At 41.5% G+C, this 21,979-nt stretch overlaps 1 protein-coding gene across 2 annotated transcripts in view; it reads left to right on the forward strand.

Moving 5' to 3' along the window:
* Positions 1-21,979, forward strand: part of crmp1.L (collapsin response mediator protein 1 L homeolog) — a 48,731-nt gene that overhangs the window by 14,498 nt on the left and 12,254 nt on the right. The window contains exons 1-6 of one of the 2 annotated variants that reach the window (XM_018249845.2): positions 2,680-2,854; positions 17,082-17,170; positions 18,387-18,571; positions 19,894-20,058; positions 20,267-20,328; positions 21,111-21,191. In XM_018249845.2, the coding sequence (XP_018105334.1) occupies positions 2,816-2,854; positions 17,082-17,170; positions 18,387-18,571; positions 19,894-20,058; positions 20,267-20,328; positions 21,111-21,191 (621 nt within the window). In that variant the 5' untranslated portion in view covers positions 2,680-2,815. 2 annotated transcript variants of the gene reach the window in all.

Consider the following 21,979-nt stretch of genomic DNA (forward strand, 5'->3'; position numbering starts at 1 on the left):
ATGATGGTTAGCCATTTTATTCCTGAAGACTTTCCCAAAGTCGGACTGGAGGGCCCGTGGCACATCGGAGCTGCTGTCTGAGGTCCCCCTCCCCCCCCCTGCTGCAAGGACCCTCCAGACCCCCACAACTCCCATTAGCCCGTGGCCAGGGGCGGAGAGGGTGATCAGCGGGAGGGAACTGGTTTGGACCGGTGGGGCCCACGAGAGCCGAGGCCCACTGGGTTTATTCCCAGTGTCGGCCCAGTCCGACCCTGGATTTTCCTGTAGAGAACAAGGTTGCACCTGGTGTAAAAAAAAGATCATTCATTTCAGTATTGTGATGGAATTTTTGGCAAATGTGCAGCAATCTTGGCCTAAGGGTATAATGGTATCCACCACTGTTGCTGGCAAATTATTCTGGAGCACAACTGTAGGTAAAAAAAAATCAGAAAATTCATTAGTAAATAGTGCGAAAATTATTTACATACAACTTGAGTTCATAGATGGGAAAAAGCGTCAACATTGGCATAAAACACCACTTTGGCTTGAATTGACAGTGAAATTGAGCCTTCAGTAAATCTGTCCTTACAGGGTAATTCACCATTATGCTAATTTTTAGCATTTTATAGAATTTGCTTTCCTTAGCAACTTTTCAAATGGTCTCCATTTTTTTTATTTATTATAGTTTATGAATGATTTGCCTACTTCTTCTGTCTCTTCTTCTGACCCCAGCACTGACAAAATATTACCCAGTGAAGCTGCAATTGTAATGTTAATGTTACATATTCCCCTCCTATTAATCTCCCAGCCTTTCGTTCGTATCACTGCCTGTTTGCTAAGGTAAATTGGACCCTAGTAACCAGAAATTTCAAACCGCAGAGTTGCTGAACAAAAAGTTAAATAATTCTAGACCACAAAGAATAAAAAAAATGAAGCCTAACTGCAAATTGTCTTAGAAATCCATTGTCCACATCATACTAAAATGATATATAAATGTGAACTACCCTTTCAAGTGGAGTTATGATGTAAGTGGAAAGGCCGAATGGACAAGTCATCCCAACAGGAGTTGTGGCAAAATCCTGTAAATACATGATGGGGGCATAAAATGGCAGTTTAGATCTCACAGACAGGGCAGGAGTACAGTGCTGAGATAGTAGGGGACTGACTGATACTGCTCTGCTGCTTATTTGTGCTTATGAGTCATGTGCCTGTAATAACCATATAAAGGTAGGGTGCCAAGGAGTACAGTATTCCTTATAGGTTGTATTATTCCTTGTAGGTTGTATTATTCCTTGTTGGTTGTATTAATCCTTGTAGGTTGTATTATTCCTTATAGGTTGTATTATTCCTTGTAGGTTGTATTATTCCTTGTTGGTTGTATTAATCCTTGTAGGTTGTATTATTCCTTATAGGCTGTATTATTCCTTGAAGGTTGTATTATTCCTTATAGGTTGTATTATTCTTTATAGGTTGTATTATTCCTTATAAGTTGTATTATTCTTTATAGGTTGTATTATTCCTTATAGGTTGTATTATTCCTTTTAAGTTGTATTATTCCTTGTAGGTTGTATTATTTCTTATAAGTTGTATTATTCCTTGTAGGTTGTATTATTCCTTATAGGTTGTATTATTCTTTATAAGTTGTATTATTCCTTATAAGTTGTATTATTCTTTATAGGTTGTATTATTCCTTATAGGTTGTATTATTCCTTTTAAGTTGTATTATTCCTTGTAGGTTGTATTATTCCTTATAGGTTGTATTATTCTTTATAGGTTGTATTATTCTTTATAGGTTGTATTATTCCTTATAGGTTGTATTATTCTTTATAGGTTGTATTATTCCTTATAGGTTGTATTATTCTTTATAGGTTGTATTATTCCTTATAGGTTGTATTATTCTTTATAGGTTGTATTATTCTTTATAGGTTGCATGTACAGTACATAGTTGCAGAGATAATGCTGCTGGCTGAATGCTCCACCCTGTGCTATTCTTACCATAGGTGTGATATGCCAAAGGCGGTTGTTTTTAGGGGTCTGTTAAATTTTAAACAATGCAAAGGATTAAAGTTACAATATAGATTGAGGGTATATGCATGGAATTGCTACGTATAGCTATGTGAATATTAAAGGAGCTGTTCGACTTTAAATTAACTTTTGGTTTGGTAATTCAGCATCTATCTGGTTGCTAGGGTCCAATATCACCTAGCAACCAGGCAGTGGTTCAAAACAGAGACAGCAATATGAATAGAAAAGGGGCATAAATACAAATATGAATGATCAAACGTAAGAATTAACATAAAATTGTAGCCTCACAGGGCAATCATTTTTTGGCTGCTGGGTCAGCGACCCCCATTGGAAAGAGATTGAAGAGGAAAGCAAATGATTAAAAAAACTATAGAGAACATGTCTGTTTCCAGGAAGTAGAGGCAGGTGAGAGCTGTAGGAAGGGGTTACTGTTAGACATGCAGTGTGCCAGGCTCCTGTACTTATTGCAGGGCTGTATAGTTGGACTTCTCTACTAGAATGAATGGGGATGTAGCAGCCTATGACATACCTGTACAGGGAGGATGGAGAGAGCTCTGCTGCCTTCTCATTGGTGCTCTGGTGAGTGATGATGGCATGATACAAGCCTGAGCTTCTTGGGTTGGGAAAGCCGGAGTGTAATGCGCAGCGGCGCCTGTAGGAGGAGCTCTATTCAACCTCTAGGGGTGGCTCTTCAATGCCTCATTGCAGCCGAAAAGGTGGCAGGTTTATTTATTAAATCCCCCCATTTATCTGCACAAGGAACTTCCCTCGTATTTGTTTTCCACCAAATCCTCCATATCCGGGACAAACCATGTCGTACCAAGGGAGGAAGAACATCCCCCACATAACGGTAAGCCGGTTTTAGCACTAGGTTTCGCTCCTTTGTTTGTAGCGATGGGCGGGGGGAAAGGACAAGTGACAGCAGCGCAACTTATCGAACGCGATGATTGGAAGCAACCATGAGCGCAAATCAGGAGGGGATTCCCTTTGTCTGGGTGAATAACAGGGATCAGGTCCGGTTTTGTCTGGAGCTTGATATCCCCGGGGCCGTCAGGACTGGATAGAGGGACACGGGGTGGGGAATGGACGAGTCTTGTTGTGTAGTAAATTTCAAAATCTTTAGAGTTGTGAACAGTGTATATAAGTGCAGAGATACAGTGTATATAAGTGCAGAGATACAGTGTATATAAGTGCAGAGATACAGTGTGTATAAGTGCAGAGATACAGTGTATATAAGTGCAGAGATACAGTGTAAATAAGAGCAGAGATACAGTGTGTATAAGTGCAGAGATACAGTGTATATAAGTGCAGAGATACAGTGTAAATAAGAGCAGAGATACAGTGTATATAAGTGCAGAGATACAGTGTGTATAAGTGCAGAGATACAGTGTGTATAAGTGCAGAGATACAGTGTGTATAAGTGCAGAGATACAGTGTATATAAGTGCAGAGATACAGTGTAAATAAGAGCAGAGATACAGTGTAAATAAGAGCAGAGATACAGTGTGTATAAGTGCAGAGATACAGTGTGTATAAGTGCAGAGATACAGTGTATATAAGTGCAGAGATACAGTGTAAATAAGAGCAGAGATACAGTGTATATAAGTGCAGAGATACAGTGTAAATAAGAGCAGAGATACAGTGTATAAATCAGGTCAGGAGCTGTCCTAGTGCTGAAATTTACTACACTAGAGAAAAGATTTTTGTACCTTTCGGTCACGGTAGAATGCCTGTGTCACGGCCTCTGTCCCAGGTAGAGGCTAGTGCAAATGCGAAATCTTTAGAGTTGTGAACAAACAGGCTCCAAACTGCAGAAGCTGTGCTGCAAGTTTTTTATTTTAACACAAAACTTGCAGCACAGCTTCTGCAGTTTGGAGCCTGTTTGTTCACAACTCTAAAGATTTCGCATTTGCACTAGCCTCTACCTGGGACAGAGGCCGTGACACAGGCATTCTACCGTGACCGAAAGGTACAAAAATCTTTTCTCTAGTGTAGTAAATTTCAGCACTAGGACAGCTCCTGCCCTGATTTATACACTGTATCTCTGCTCTTATTTACACTGTATCTCTGCACTTATATACACTGTATCTCTGCACTTATACACACTGTATCTCTGCACTTATACACACTGTATCTCTGCACTTATATACACTGTATCTCTGCACTTATATACACTGTATCTCTGCACTTATACACACTGTATCTCTGCACTTATATACACTGTATCTCTGCACTTATATACACTGTATCTCTGCACTTATATACACTGTATCTCTGCACTTATATACACTGTATCTCTGCACTTATATACACTGTATCTCTGCACTTATATACACTGTATCTCTGCACTTATATACACTGTATCTCTGCACTTATATACACTGTATCTCTGCACTTATATACACTGTATCTCTGCACTTATATACACTGTATCTCTGCACTTATATACACTGTATCTCTGCACTTATATACACTGTATCTCTGCACTTATATACACTGTATCTCTGCACTTATATACACTGTATCTCTGCACTTATATACACTGTATCTCTGCACTTATACACACTGTATCTCTGCACTTATACACACTGTATCTCTGCACTTATACACACTGTATCTCTGCACTTATATACATTGTATCTCTGCACTTATATACACTGTATCTCTGCACTTATACACACTGTATCTCTGCACTTATATACACTGTATCTCTGCACTTATATACACTGTATCTCTGCACTTATATACACTGTATCTCTGTACTTATATACACTGTATCTCTGCACTTATACACACTGTATCTCTGCACTTATATACACTGTATCTCTGCACTTATACACACTGTATCTCTGTACTTATATACACTGTATCTCTGCACTTATATACACTGTATCTCTGTACTTATATACACTGTATCTCTGCACTTATACACACTGTATCTCTGTACTTATATACACTGTATCTCTGCACTTATATACACTGTATCTCTGCACTTATACACACTGTATCTCTGCACTTATATACACTGTATCTCTGCACTTATACACACTGTATCTCTGCACTTATATACACTGGATCACTGCACTTATATACACTGTATCTCTGCACTTATACACACTGTATCTCTGCACTTATACACACTGTATCTCTGCACTTATATACACTGTATCTCTGCACTTATACACTCTGTATCTCTGCACTTATATACACTGTATCTCTGCACTTATATACACTGTATCTCTGCACTTATACACTCTGTATCTCTGCACTTATATACACTGTATCTCTGCACTTATACACACTGTATCTCTGCACTTATATACACTGTATCTCTGTACTTATATACACTGTATCTCTGTACTTATATACACTGTATCTCTGCACTTATATACACTGTATCTCTGCACTTATACACACTGTATCTCTGCACTTATACACACTGTATCTCTGCACTTATATACACTGTATCTCTGCTCTTATATACACTGTATCTCTGCACTTATACACACTGTATCTCTGCTCTTATATACACTGTATCTCTGCACTTATACACACTGTATCTCTGCACTTATACACACTGTATCTCTGCACTTATATACACTGTATCTCTGCACTTATATACTCTTTTTCTTTTGCACTGATTCTTACATCAGCACCACAAAGGCCATTGTGTCAGTGATAAAGAACAAGGCCTCCTCAGTGGAATGAAGTGTATGATGTGCAAGGCTGAGTGTGTGCCGGGCAGGCTAAGAGGCAGCGCCATGACAGAGATAACACCCCCCTTACATCTATTATTAGCTCAGCCCTATAGTTGAACACTGAGCTGGGGTTCTGACAATCATAACCAGGACAATGGCTTCAATATCTGTCTCATGGCTAGTGGGAGAGCCAACCCCCATTAACACATAGCAGCACTGCTCCCTTCAGCCTTTCCTCAGGCAGCTTATTGGTTAGGACACGTTCATGTCTACTTCATGTACTCCCTGCGGCTGCTGTACTACAACTCCCAGCATTCACTGACAGCGCTAAGGTGGACGTGTCAGCATTAAAGCAATTTACAACCTTCAAATTCGATTCAAATAAACTCTGGAGTCCCACAGCAAATCAATGTGTCTTTGTTTCACACATGTTTCTGATAAAACATATCCTTCATCAGGTACTTGGTCTATGTAAATCCTTGTAGCTCAGCTGTGACCAGAGGGTTAGAGTATGTTAGCAGTCAGAGCAATAAGGGCAGAACTGTCACCCCTCCCATTGTGAAACTACAACTCCCAGGGTTCCTAAATAGGGATAATTTCAGCTTTAGCTGCTGGCTGGAGATCTCTGTACCGGTTCTTCTTTCTCTATGACTGATGCCACTTCCAAGACACACAATTAAACAGAAGGGCACACAGAAGATTTCCATTGCTTGTGGAAGGGATGTGCCCAAAATAATGGCTTGTGAGTGTTTCTTAGTTTTCATATACCATGGGGAATAAATGAAAATCAGAGTGCATTCTCCTCATTGTGAATCAGCTCCCATCCTCGTATTACTGGTCTTATAGTCTGTTGATGATAGTATCTATGCTGCAATGCATGTTAAAAGGATCAGGTCCAACTCCGCCCATTCATTGGGCCAATCAGTAGACACAATAAATGTTCATAGACCGGATTATAACACAATTATGGTGTCACTTACAGCAATCTGTGGCGTCTGTATGTAGTAAGAGTGCTGTAAAAATATGTCACAAATGACCAGGTGCCTTCCAGTTAAGTCAGCCCAGTCCTAGAGAATGTCTGTGTTTCTGTGTGTTTTCCCTTATATATAATGTAATAGGAGGTGCATTGGATTGACTTTCTAATCCTTTTTGATGTTTCTAATGCTAAAATGGGCCAAAAAATCCAGGGGATTGACTGGGGGATTCCAGGGATTTAATCCATTGGAGAATTAGACCAGTATCTAAAACATATAAAACATATATTTCTTAACTCCTGGGCCGACAGTCATCATTAGTATTTCGAAAGTCATTCACAAGCACGTGCCTTGTGATCATGTGCAATGAACAATTGTGGATAGATGGCTATAAACTCAGGCATAAGGATAATATGTTTTCCTGCACTCGTGTCTAGTCAATACAAACTATAAGGCTGTGTCATAACAAGTGCAAAAGTTGCTCCGATTCTTAGTAACACATAGCAACCAATCAGATGAGCAATAAATGCTGCCTACTAAATGGTTGCTAGGGGTTACTAGATCTGGATTAAACATGCTTATTATTTTATTATATATATATATATATATATATATATATATATATATATATATATATATATATATATATACACAATTTCAAGAGTCCTCAGCACTCAACCCATTATCAACATTTTGTGCATACTGCTACTGAAAAATGCCTTACCCTTTAAACAAAACAGGGATTGCTTGTCCATATATCGCAATATATTTAAGCTGAACAACTACGTCAAAGTGATCCCATATCTGGCCAGTCCTACACTCAATTTTCATCTGATTCATTAAGAATTCTATTGCTTCATTATACATTTTACAAAGGGACGACTACGACTTACTAGCTATATATATATATATATATATATATATATATATATATATATGTATATATATATACATATATATATGTATATATATATATTTATATATATATATATATATATATATATATATATATATATATATATATATTATATATATATATATATGGCCTTCTATTGGGTCTGTACTAGAGATGTCGCGAACTGTTCGCCGGCGAACTTGTTCGCGCGAACATCGGGTGTTCGCGCTCGCCGGAAGTTCGCGAACGTCGCGCGACGTTCGCCATTTTGGGTTCGCCATTGTTGGCGCTTTTTTTTGCCCTCTCACCCCAGACCAGCAGGTACATGGCAGCCAATCAGGAAGCTCTCCCCTGGACCACTCCCCTTCCCTATAAAAACCGAAGCCCTGCAGCGTTTTTTCACTCTGCCTGTGTGTGCTGAAGAGATAGTGTAGGGAGAGAGCTGCTGCCTGTTAGTGATTTCAGGGACAGTTGAAAGTTTGCTGGCTAGTAATCGTTTTGATACTGCTCTGTTATTGGAGGGACAGAAGTCTGCAGGGGTTTGAGGGACATTTAAGCTTAGGTAGCTTTGCTGGCTAGTAATCTACCTTCTACTGCAGTGCTCTGTATGTAGCTGCTGTGGGCAGCTGTCCTGCTTCTGATCTCATCTGCTGACTGCTGCAATAACAGTAGTCCTTGTAAGGACTGCTTTTATTTATTTTTTTGTTGTTTTACTACTACTACTACTACTACTATAAGAGCCCAGTGCTATTAGTCTAGCAGTGTTGGGGAGTGGGACTGGTGTGCTAATCTGCTGCTCCTAGTAGTTCAGCAGCACCAACTTTAATTTTTTTTTTTAATATTCATTTTTTTTTTATTTTACTTTTTTTTATTTTACTACCGCTGTAGTAGTGTATAAGTTGACCTTTTAGGCATTATTTGCCCTGTAGGCATTATTTGCACACTGTTTTCTTCAACCCGCCATCTAGCTGTGTGACCTTGTTCACATTCTGTCTAAATATCCATAATATTACCGTCTCCAGAAAAAACACCGGAGTGACTTTTTTCAAGCAGCCATAATATATTTTACGTAATCCGTATCCACCGCTGTAGTAGTGTATACGTTGACCTTGTAGGCATTATTTGCACAGTGTTTTCTTCAACCCGCCATCTAGCTGTGTGAGCTTGTTCACATTTTGTCTAAATATTGATAATATTATCGTCTCTAGAAAAACCACTTGAGTTACTTTTTTTCAAGCAGCATTCATATATTTTACGTAATCCGTATCCACCGCTGTAGTAGTGTATACGTTGACCTTGTAGGCATTATTTGCACAGTGTTTTCTTCAACCCACCATCTAGCTGTGTGAGCTTGTTCACATTTTGTCTAAATATTGATAATATTATCGTCTCTAGAAAAACCACTTGAGTTACTTTTTTTCAAGCAGCATTCATATATTTTACGTAATCCGTATCCACCGCTGTAGTAGTGTATACGTTGACCTTGTAGGCATTATTTGCACACTGTTTTCTTCAACCCGCCATCTAGCTGTGTGACCTTGTTCACATTCTGTCTAAATATCCATAATATTACCGTCTCCAGAAAAAACACCGGAGTGACTTTTTTCAAGCAGCCATAATATGTTTTACGTAATCCGTATCCACCGCTGTAGTAGTGTATACGTTGACCTTGTAGGCATTATTTGCACAGTGTTTTCTTCAACCCGCCATCTAGCTGTGTGAGCTTGTTCACATTTTGTCTAAATATTGATAATATTATCGTCTCTAGAAAAACCACTTGAGTTACTTTTTTTCAAGCAGCATTCATATATTTTACGTAATCCGTATCCACCGCTGTAGTAGTGTATACGTTGACCTTGTAGGCATTATTTGCACACTGTTTTCTTCAACCCGCCATCTAGCTGTGTGACCTTGTTCACATTTTGTCTAAATATTGATAATATTATCGTCTCTAGAAAAAACCACTTGAGTTACTTTTTTTCAAGCAGCATTCATATATTTTACGTAATCCGTATCCACCGCTGTAGTAGTGTATACGTTGACCTTGTAGGCATTATTTGCACACTGTTTTCTTCAACCCGCCATCTAGCTGTGTGACCTTGTTCACATTCTGTCTAAATATCCATAATATTACCGTCTCCAGAAAAAACACCGGAGTGACTTTTTTCAAGCAGCCATAATATATTTTACGTAATCCGTATCCACCGCTGTAGTAGTGTATACGTTGACCTTGTAGGCATTATTTGCACACTGTTTTCTTCAAACTGCCATCTAGCTGTGTGTATTATCGTTTCCAGAAAAACCAACTGAGTTTTTGTTGTTGTTGTTTTTTTAAAAATAATGCCAGGCAAAGGCAGGCCGCCACGCAGGGGCCGTGCTAGGGGCCGTGCTGCTATGCAATCCTGTGGCCCTAGCAAATTGCCCAGTTTTAAAAAGCCAATGACCCTGAACTCCCAAAATGCTGAAGAGGTAGTTGACTGGCTTACACAGCACACCCCATCCTCTACCGTTTCTAACTTTACCACAACATCCTCCTCATCCTCCACTGCTATGGCCACCCCACGTAACACTTCCTCCACCACCGGTGCCCCTTCTTCACTGGAGTCAGAGGAGTTATTTTCCCATGAGTTTCTTGAACTGAGTAATGCGCAACCATTATTGCCAGAAGAAGATGAAGGAGATGAGGACCTTACACCAGATTTAATTCTGGCAGAGAACACGATAGAGATGGACATAATGAGTGATGAGGAGGAGGTCCCCGCTGCTGCTTCCTTCTGTGATGTGTCAGAAGAAATTGATGCATCTGAGGAGAATGATGATGAGGAGATTGATGTTTTGTGGGTGCCTAGTAGAAGAGAGCAAGAGGAGGGTAGTTCAGATGGAGAGACGGAGAGTCAGAGAGGCAGTAGGAGAATAAGACTTAGAAGAAGCAGGGAGGACAGCCCGCAGGGATCAGTAGGGCAACAACATGTATCGGCACCTGTGTTCAGCCGGCCAACGCACCAGCCATTGCCGCCAATGCCGCCAACTTCTACTGTTACCGCCAGATCGCACACTTCCAAAAAGTCAGCAGTGTGGGATTTTTTTAATGTGTGTGCCTCTGACAAAAGCATTGTAATTTGCAATGAGTGCAGTCAGAAACTGAGCCTTGGTAAGCCCAACAGCCACATAGGTACAACTTCTATGCGAAGGCACATGAGCGGCAAGCACAAAGCACTTTGGGAGCAACACCTCAAAGGCAACAGGCAAACTAAAAGCCACACTCCTTCTGGTCCAGCATCTTACTGCTCTACCTCTGCTCTCCTTGACCCGTCTGAACCACCCTCCACTCCGCCTTCCACCTTGACCACCTGTTCCCATTCCCAGTCATCTGCCACCAGCCAAGTTTCTGTGAAGGCCATGTTTGAGCGTAAGAAGCCAATGTCTGACTGTCACCCCCTTGCCCGGCGTCTGACAGCTGGCTTGTCTGCACTCTTAGCCCGCCAGCTTTTACCATACCAGCTGGTGGACTCTGAGGCCTTCCGCAAATTTGTAGCAATTGGGACACCGCAGTGGAAGGTACCCAGCCGCAATTTTTTTTCTAAAAAGGGAATACCACACCTGTACCAACATGTGCAGAGCCAAGTTACCGCATCTCTGTCACTTAGTGTTGGGCCAAAGGTCCCATATGACTACTGACGCATGGTCCTCCAAGCATGGTCAGGGCAGGTATGTCACCTACACTGCCCACTGGGTGAACTTGGTAATGGCTGGGAAGCAGGGAATGGGTAGCTCAACAACAACAGTGGAGTTGGTGTCACCGCCACGGATTGCACGCGGTTCTGCCACCACCTCTACTCCTCCATCGCTCTCTACCTCGTCTTCTTCCTCTTCTTCTTCTTACTCTGCTGCTGGGTCCTCCTTCTCCTCCTCCACACCTGTGCACCCCCAGCTCCCCCTAGGCTATTCGACGTGCCAGGTACGCCGTTGTCACGCTGTCTTGGGGATGACGTGCCTGGAAAGCAAAAACCATACCGGATCTGTACTCCTGTCATCTCTGCAGTCACAGGCCGATCGGTGGCTGACCCCACACCAACTGCAGATCGGAAAAGTGGTGTGTGACAATGGAAGCAATCTGTTGGCAGCGTTGAGACTGGGCAATTTAACACATGTGCCCTGCATGGCACATGTGTTAAATTTAATAGTCCAACGTTTTGTCTCCAAGTACCCAGGATTCCAGGACGTTCTCACCCAGTTCAGAAAGGTGTCGGCCCATTTCAGACGTTCCTACACAGCCATGGCACGCCTTGCTGACATTCAGCAGCGCTACAACATGCCAGTCAGGCGTTTGATTTCTGACAGCCAGACTCGCTGGAATTCAACGCTCCTTATGTTGGAACGTCTGCTGCAACAACAAAGGGCCGTCAACGAGTACCTTTTTGAACTGGGTGGTAGGACTGGATCTGCAGAGCTGGGGATTTTTTTCCCCCGTTACTGGGTGCTTATGCACGATGCCTGCAGGCTCATGCGACCTTTTGAAGAGGTGACAAATATGGTCAGTCGCACCGAAGGCACCATCAGCGACCTAATACCCTTCGCTTTCTTCCTGGAGCGTGCCGTGCGACGAGTGACAGATGAGGCTGTAGACCAGCGTGACGAGGAGCTGGAAGCGCGCGATTTCTGGTCGGAATCACCAGAACGAACCCAGGCACCTGCTGCAACGCAGGGAGAGGTGCCAGAAGTGGAGTCAGAGGAGGAAGGTGGCTTTGTGGAGGAGGAGGAGGAGGACCAACAGGAGCAGGCTTCCCAGGGGGCTAGTGGTGACCTTTTGGGGACCCCTGGTCTTGTACGTGGCTGGGGGGAGGAGACCGTGGATGATGCAGTCCTTGATAATGAGGAAGCGGAGATGGATAGCTCTGCATCCAACCTTGTGAGAATGGGGTCTTTCATGCTGTCATGCCTGTTGAAGGACCCCCGTATCAAGAGGCTTAAGGAGAAGGACCTGTACTGGGTCGCAACGCTACTAGACCCTCGGTACAAGCATAAAGTGTCAGAAATGTTACCAACATACCACAAGTCCGAAAAGATGCGGCATTTACAAACCAGCCTGCAAAACATGTTGTACAATGCTTTTAAGGGTGATGTCACTTCAGGAACTCATCAACATTCCAGGGGCAGAGGTGCCAGTAATCCTGCCACGAGCACACCTGCAAGGACAAAGCCCTTTGGCCAGTCTGTAACGTCAGACATGCAAATGTTTTTCTGTCCAAGGCAGCGCCACAACCCTTCTGGATCCACCCTCAAAGAACGCCTCGACCGGCAGGTAGCGGACTACCTGGCATTAACTGCAGATATCGACACTCTGAGGAGCGATGAACCCCTGGACTACTGGGTGTGCAGGCTTGATCTGTGGCCAGAGCTGTCACAATTTGCCATGAACCTCTTGTCTTGCCCAGCCTCAAGTGTGCTCTCAGAAAGGACCTTCAGTGCAGCAGGAGGGATTGTAACTGAGAAGAGAACTCGCCTAGGTCACAAAAGTGTCGATTACCTGACCTTTATTAAAATGAATGAGGGGTGGATCTCGGAGGGTTACTGCACGCCGGAAGACTTGTTCTGACTTCTATGCAGCTGTCCTTCTCTTCAAGCCTCATGACTCCACACACAGCTGTCCTTTAGTGTCCTCCTCCCTCCGCCACCGTTACAAACTAGGGTGCAAACCCTACTGGTTTAATTTTTTCTGGCCTCTGTGCTTCAGTGGCTGCAACCAAAAAAAACTGGGCAAACAATGTCTACAAGGTCAACGTATGGCAAAAAATGACTATTTTCAGCATTTATATGGCATATTTTTTCTGGCAACTGTGCTTCAGTGGCTGCGACCAAAAAAATGCATATTTTCAGCATTTATATGGCATAATTTTTCTGGCCTCTGTGCTTCAGTGGCTGCAACCAAAAAAATTTATATTTTCAGCATTTATATGGCATAATTTTTCTGGCCTCTGTGCTTCAGTGGCTGCAACCAAAAAAATTTATATTTTCAGCATTTATATGGCATAATTTTTCTGGCAACTGTGCTTCAGTGGCTGCGACCAAAAAAATGACTATTTTCAGCATTTATATGGCATATTTTTTTCTGGCCTCTGTGCTTCAGTGGCTGCGGCCAAAAAAACTGGGCAAACAATGCCTACAAGGTCAAGGACGTTGACCTTGTAGGCATTGTTTGCCCAGTTTTTTTGGCCGCAGCCACTGAAGCACAGAGGCCAGAAAAAATATGCCATATAAATGCTGAAAATAGTCATTTTTTGCCATACGTTGACTCAACGTATATGGCAAAAAATGACTATTTTCAGCATTTATATGGCATATTTTTTCTGGCAACTGTGCTTCAGTGGCTGCGACCAAAAAAACTGGGCAAACAATGTCTACAAGGTCAACGTATGGCGAAAAATTACTATTTTCAGCATTTATATGGCATATTTTTTCTGGCAACTGTGCTTCAGTGGCTGCGTCCAAAAAAACTGGGCAAACAATGCCTACAAGGTCAACGTATGGCAGTTGTTTAAAGAGAACAGTAGATTACTAGCCAGCAAAGCTACCTAAGCTAAAATGTCCCTCAAATCCCTGCAGACTTCTGTCCCTCCAATACAGAGCAGTATCAAGCAGATTACTAGCGAGCAAACTTACTATCATCTGTCCCTGAAATCACTAACAGCTCTCCCCCTACACTATCTCTTCCAAGCACACACAGGCAGATTTTTCAGATACATTTTTGCCCTTGATCCCACTCTGGCATGCCACTGTCCAGGTCGTTGCACCCTTTAAACAACTTTAAAATCATTTTTCTGGCCAGAAATTTTTTTTTAGATGTTAAAGTTCGCCTTCCCATTGAAGTCTATGGGGTTCGCGAACCGTTCGCGAACCACTCGCATTTTTGCGCAAGTTCGCGAATATGTTCGCGAACTTTTTTTCCGACGTTCGCTACATCCCTAGTCTGTACCCATTGGGTGACCATTTTCATCATGGCTTGAGTTGATGAGACTAGTGATGGGCATAGTAATTTTGATACGCAACAATTTTAGCGCAATCGACAATATTTATACGCATATATGTCCAAATGCATTAAAGTCAAAGTGCGACAGTTTTGATGCACAATAATTTTTTTTTTGCCGAAGCAAATTTTTCCATGGCGAATTTTGGCAGCAGCTTTTTGTAAATATTCACAGTTGTTGAAGTGTGGAAAATCGCCGTGAATCCATGCCTGCCGAATAAATTCGCCCATCACTACTGTAGACAGGTGCTATGGGTGAACCTCTGCTCCCAGCATACTCAGACAATCAGTGACAATTACAATATGTAGCATGTATCTATGTACAGAATATTTAGTGAAAGGAGCAACTCACAAGACTGTTGTCCTTTTAGGGTTACCAGTTGATTGCACTTACATTGACATTATGATGCCCAAATCAACCCTCCCCCAATTATTCCCCCAGCTGCAGCTGTAGCAAACTGCTTATTATGCTAAGTCAACTGCTTGGATTCTTCCCTGCACAGCACCATGTTTATATTTCATTGTATGCAATCCTGGCTTTCTTCCAAATGTCAGTGTACTGTTTATGGTTTATAGGACTACAACTCCCAGCATGCCCTTATAGGTGAGGCAGAATTGTACGTTAGCTAAGGGATATTACAGATCTCTCATTTAGGGTGTGCTCTGCTCATTACAATATAAAGATCTATGCTTGCAGATTCATCCCTTTTAATCACTGACATTCTTAAAAATGAAAAGGATGCTCTAGCTTCTCTTTAGCCACTATGACCCTTTGGCTTATTGTTGCATAGCCATCCAGATGTTGCTAAACTACAACTCCCATTATACCTAGACAAGCTTCCATTGGGTGAAGATGTTCCTGAGTCCTTATATCTATGTCCTCTTTCTACACTGAAATCATCTTCCTTGGGGTGTGTATGTATGTGCTGCCAATAACTGTGCCAATGCGGCATGGCCAGAAAGAATTAAAGGGCATGTAAAGTCTAAAATAGAATAAAGCTGGCCATAGATGTTGAGATTTTTAAAAGATCAGATCCTGATCGTGAGACCACGATCTTCTCAGAACGATGGTACGATCGTACGAATCTACCATCAACTAAAAAGACCAATTTACCAGGAAAACAAAGGGGAGCTGCCTGCTTGGCCCTGCAAACATAGAGAGATTGCACTGGGACCGACAAAGATTTTTTGACCTGGCCGATCAATTTCCCGACAGATGTCGGCCGAAAAATCGTAAGATGTACGATCGTTCGAATACCACTAACCGCACGATAATTTCGAAGGATTGGTTGGGCTTCCCTAAAATCGGTCGTTCGGCAAGAAGAATCGTCGCGTCTATGGGGACCTTAAGGCTAGAAATGCTGTATTTTGTATACTAAATATAAACATGAACTTACTGCACCACAAGCCTAATCAAACAAATAATTTATGCTTTAAAATTTGGCAACAGGGGGTCACCATCTTGTAACTTTGTTATACATCTTTGCAAGACTAAGACTGTGCACATTCTCAGTGTGGTCTGGGCTGCTTAGGGATCATCATAAACAAAGCTGCTTGAGTTCTGCATGGCTGGGAAGTAAGGCGGGGGCTCCCCCTGCTGTACATAAGTATGATTGTTTCCATGCAGAGCAGTTAGGGACCGTCTGACAATTCCTATCCACAGTAGTAAATGAAGGGAGAATCTCACTGCATACAGTCAGGTTTCTTATAAAAACGGTACACATTTTTAAATAAAGTATATTGGAGATAGGTTTCTTTTTCAATAAAGAAAGTAAAAATGGGTTTTTATTTTTATGCATTTAAGTGAAATGTACCAGTGCATGGATTCCAGAGAGTCTGGAGTGAAACAAGTAATATGGTGCTAATGTACAGTTACGCATTTACTACCTTAAACCAGTTGTACTTAAAGGGGTAGTACACTTTAAAATAAACTTTTTGTATGTTATAGAAGTACCAATTCTAAGCAACTTTTCAATTGGTCTTCATTATTTATTTGGTATAGTTTTTTTTAATTATTTGTTTTCCTCTTCTGAATCTTTCCAGCTTTAAAATGGGGTCCACTGACCCCATCTAAATTGCTATTTGTTTATATTACTCATCTTTCTGTTCAGGGCCTCTCCTATTCATATTCCAGTCTCTTATTCAAATCAAGCCACGGTTGCTGGGGTCATTTGAACCCTAACAACCAGATTGCTGAAGCTGCAAACTGGAAAGACAACCCCCTTTTGTATTGAAAAAAAAGTTTAATAGCTCAAAAACCACAAATAATAAAACATGAAAAGCAATTGCAAATTGTCTCAGAATATCACTCTCTACTTCATACTAAAAGTTGACTCAAAGGTGAACATCCCCTTTAAATTTCATCTCCTTCGGAAACACAATGGCTGTGGGATGTTATGTATCTTTATATGAATAATTATTAAGTGTGTCATGGTTTGTGCTGTTCCAGTAGCATTTCATAGACTCTTTCTTTGCTTTGTGTTGCAGAGCGACAGACTTCTGATAAAAGGAGGACGACTTATTAACGACGACCAGTCTTTCTATGCAGATGTCTACCTCGAAGATGGGCTTATCAAGTAGGTGTTGGTGCTGTTTGATATTGAATAACAAAGGCAGGGGTGGCAGAGGTGCAGTAGTTGGAATCATTGTAAAGAAGCTATGCAGCAGCTGACTCATCCCAAGATGTTGTTAGACTACAGCTCCCACCACTCCTTAGTCTATAATCAAGGCCTAAAGTAGGTTGGGATTAGTTGCCCGCAAAATCTAGCCAACAAGGATTAATAAACTGGCAGACCCAGATTTCTATGAAGGCCACAAAAGGGGCATGTTTACTAACACTGGAGATTAATATCTCCGTAAATGTGGAAAATAAAAGTAAAGATCTAATTGGTTGCTATTGGCAGCATCTCCAGGGATCTCCAGAAATATTTTTATCCACTGTAAACATGACCCAAAGACCTGGGTTTAGAGCGGGTCTAGCTGCACTGGGGGTTGGGTGAAAGATTCAAATAGTCAAAATATCTTTCCTGATGGCCCAATTCCCAGTATTGACAATCAGTTCCCAAGCTTGGTTGTGTGCAAGAGTAGAAACGGTGGTGCAGGAATATGTGCCGAACGAGGGCTTTATACCCTGCACTGTCATTTTGTGGATGGTAGCCCAGGCGGTACTTGACCTGAATATGAGTGTAGGCTGCATGTTGAATTCCATTTATGTAGACTCTTATAACACTACTGCAGGTTGAGTGTTACATCAACATTGTGTGTATCAGCAACCTTGTCGTGAACTAAAGTGGCTCATATATTCTGGAAAGTTAAAGCTGGCATGCACCCCTACCCCTTGTAGTGAAAAAGACCCTCAGTAATGAGAAGACTGGCTAATGGCCAGGAAAGTTTTTAACTAATTAAAATATTTTTCAAACCTGATACCCATATCAATCAGTCTGAATGTGTCAGGCCATTCTGTTCAGTGGGGGTGTTAATGTAAGCACGGTTAACCAGCAGCACTGAGCACTATCACCCATTACAATCCTAAATCACTGATGCAAACTGAGTGCTCACAGTTGACTGTTGCCTTTTAGTGGGTAACTTGGTGCCAAAAACCTTAACCCTAAAGCCACCTCTTTCCCCCAGTTTGTGAGATGGCAGGTGTTACACTGATGACTTCTTTATAAGCAGGTACAGGTCACTCCAGTAACTGAATTTACGGTATCAATGAAAACATTGTTGGTTCAGCTCTTTGGACTCACCTGTCTGTTCCCATTGACTCTTCTTTTGGTCATTTTTAACTTGTAGGCAAATAGGAGAGAACCTGATTGTTCCAGGCGGAGTCAAAACAATCGAGGCCCATGGGCGCATGGTTATTCCCGGTGGAATAGATGTGAACACTTACCTACGGAAGCCCTACCTGGGTATGAGCACCTTGGATGACTTCTACCAAGGCACAAAAGCTGCTGTGGCCGGCGGTACCACCATGATCAGTAAGTGTATAAGGTTTATTTTTAATATTTGCTATTGGTAATTATTACAGTACAGGTATGCTGCGAATTATGGGATGGCCGTTTCCCATAGACTCCATTTTATCCAAATAATCAAATTTTAAAAAGGTATTTCCTTTTTCTCAATGATAATAAAACAGTACCTTGTACTTGATCCCAACTAAGATATAATTAATCCTTATTGGAAGCAAAACCAGCCTATTGGGTTTATTTAATGTTTAAACAACCTAAAGTATAAAGATCCATAATACGGAAAGGTCCATTATCTGGGAAACCCCAGGTCCGGAGCATTCTAAATAACAGGTTTCATTACTGTATGTAAAGTGTGAATTATTTAAAGTATATTTAATATCCAGGGGCCTTGTTATTAAATTAAAACAACTGGATGATGGGAGCCTCATTAAAATGAATGTTATTCTTATGTGCATGTGTTATTATTTTAATATGCATTTAAGCATATTGGAGTGTCAGAGATATAAACCTCCCTTATCATGAGAAAAGAACATAGACTGAAATTGGTGGTTACTGGTGCAAAGGAAACCAAATGTTTTGAGGAGCTTCCTGACCTCTTCATCAAATGTAAAAAGAGATGGTGGAACATTCATATGGAATGTTCACTTCTCTGCCTGTCAAGGATGGGGGAAATAGAAGAGGTGTCTCCCCTCTAAAAAGGGACATCCAATATGGTGTAACTATGGTGGGTGCTTTGGTAACCTAACCTGTACTAACTTTGGTAGACTTGGGATATCCATAGTACTCAGTCTTCCTTAGGGATGTAGCGAACCGCCGAGTATGTGTTCGCGAACGCCGTTCGCGAACACCGGCAAAAAATGCGAACAGTTTGCGAACTGTTTGCGAACTTCGAACATCCGAAAATCGTTAGATTCGAACGATCGAAGGATTTTAATCGTTCGATCGAACGATTTTCGTTCGAATCGAACGAAAATCGTTCGATTTTAGCGATCGAATGGTCGAATGGTCGAACGATTTTGACGCGAACGCCTATTGGCGAACGTCGCGCGACGTTCGCGAACTTGCGGCGGACGCGAACAGTCGAAGTTCGCGCGAACTAGTTCGCCGGCGAACAGTTCACTACATCCCTAGTCTTCCTTAGCTTTTATTTTGTCCTTCACTCATATTGTTTCTTATCATTCCTCTTCTTCGTTTTCTTCCCCAACCATACACATATCCGTATTCATCTTTCCCTACAGTTTCTGTTTGGATTTTAGACCAAAAATAATGATTGTGAGTGATTTGCAGTAGATTTTGAGGGCAACACTCAACACTTTACTTCTCCATCTTAGTTGACCACGTTGTTCCAGACCCTGGATCCAATCTATTGGCCTCTTTTGAAAAGTGGCACGAGGTAGCCGACACCAAATCTTGCTGTGATTACTCTCTTCATGTGGACATCACCAGCTGGTACGATGGAATCCGAGAGGAACTGGACATCCTGATTCAAGACAAAGGTTTGTTATAGGACATCATGAGCCGTCATTTTCATTTAGTTCCCTATAAGAGGGTTGTCCTTAGCTGTGAGCAGTATTCTCCATATATAGGTTAAATGTGTCTTTCTCCAGTACAGTCTGTAGAGTTTAAGGACTTAGAACCTCATATTGTAGCAAATAGTGAGCAGGAGGTCTTTTAAAACACTATTCCTTGTTATTTTTCCAACAGGTGTCAATTCTTTTCAGGTGTACATGGCCTACAAAGATCTATACCAAATGACCGACAGCCAGGTATTTCTTTATTGTTTCTCGTTCTTAATGTTTATTGATGGCTGCTATATGCACATCAAAATGTAGAGGAATCTTCACAGATTCCTTACCATCATCAAGGGGGTTATTAACTAAAGTCCGGATACCAAAAACTCAAAATGTATTATACCCTAAGGCTGCAAAAAGCCTAAATCCAAAAATTCACCATCTCAGACCTGCCCAGCTTGTATATAAGTCAATGGGAGAGGTTCCTATCCTATTTGGAAGTTTCTATTGTCTGCGCTGGATTTAGCCTGAAAATCGGATTATTTTGGGTTTTCCAGGCAAAAATCTGTCAAAGTGATTCGGGGAAAAAACCCAGAAAAAAGGAACGATATGGATTTTTGCTCGACTTTATCGAGTTATTCCCCCGATCCAATTAAATTGTGCTTTTTTATTAATAAATAAGGTCAATTTGTGGATTGTAGTTTGGTCTAACTTTTTTTCAATTTAAAAAATTAGATAAATTCGGATTTTGATAAATAACCTGTGATTGCAGTACAAATCCAAATGCCTCTGGTTCCATAACTAAAAATTCTAACTTGCAAATAAGCAGCTCTTTTAAGCTTTGGTGTCAATTGTCGTTTTGGGCATATGAGTTTTTTGGTGTTATTGGCACTTCTTCTTATTATCATTAACATGTATTTATGGAGTGCCACCATATTCATGTTCCCAGCATCTTAAACCAACAACTGAAGTGCTTCAAGTTGCCCTTCTCTAATATGTATGAACTATATATTATACACTGTTCTTTCCTTTTCTAGTTGTATGAAATCTTTATGTACCTCAAGGGACTTGGTGCTGTAATAATGGTCCATGCTGAAAATGGAGACTTAATAGCTCAGGTGAGTTGTTGTTATGAGAGTCTCACTTGATACTGTACTTCTGTTGTGACCCCACAGTCTCCCTTGATATCCATTATGCAAGGTGCGACATGGCCAATCAGAGACTAAAGGTGGCCATAGATGCAAAGATCCGCTCGTTTGGCGACATCGCCAAACGAGCGGATCTTTCCCCAATATGCCATTAACGAGCATGGCTATATCGGGGGTAATCTGAACGTTCGGGTGTATGGCTGAACGATCCGATTACGATGTGCAATGGGCTCCGGCGGGATCGGTCGGGTCAAAATCAAACCTAGACGAAACAACCGATCTCCACTGGACGAAAGATGTAGGCACTCTCCACACACAATCTGAAAATCGTACGAATCCTCGATTCGTACGATAGGATCTGTGCGTCTATTGCCAGCTTAAGGTCATTTACTGAAGAGCCAATCAAACCGATCATATGGGAGAGCAGTCTCACAATACAAAATCCCTATTTTTTCCCTATTACGGTCATGTATGGGACAATTAATCAAATAATTGTGTGTACAAGTCTTTCTGATTTGATATGCCATTGTTCAAGGCTCATTTACAAAGCAATGGGAAGGGTGCAAAGCGTAAAAAGAGAAAATAAACAGCCATATAATTTGCACATTTGCGACATGTGGTTGTCCCCTCTTCTGCCCCCTAAAAGTGCTGTGCTCTGCATAGTGTGCAGGGTTTTTAGAGGAAACGGAAACCTGTCAAAGATAGTCAGAGAGACATACCTTCAGAAGGAGAACAGCAACATCAAAATACTTTTCTGT

This window comes from Xenopus laevis, chromosome 1L (assembly GCF_017654675.1).
Source record: "Xenopus laevis strain J_2021 chromosome 1L, Xenopus_laevis_v10.1, whole genome shotgun sequence".
In the NCBI taxonomy this organism is placed as follows: domain Eukaryota; kingdom Metazoa; phylum Chordata; class Amphibia; order Anura; family Pipidae; genus Xenopus; species Xenopus laevis.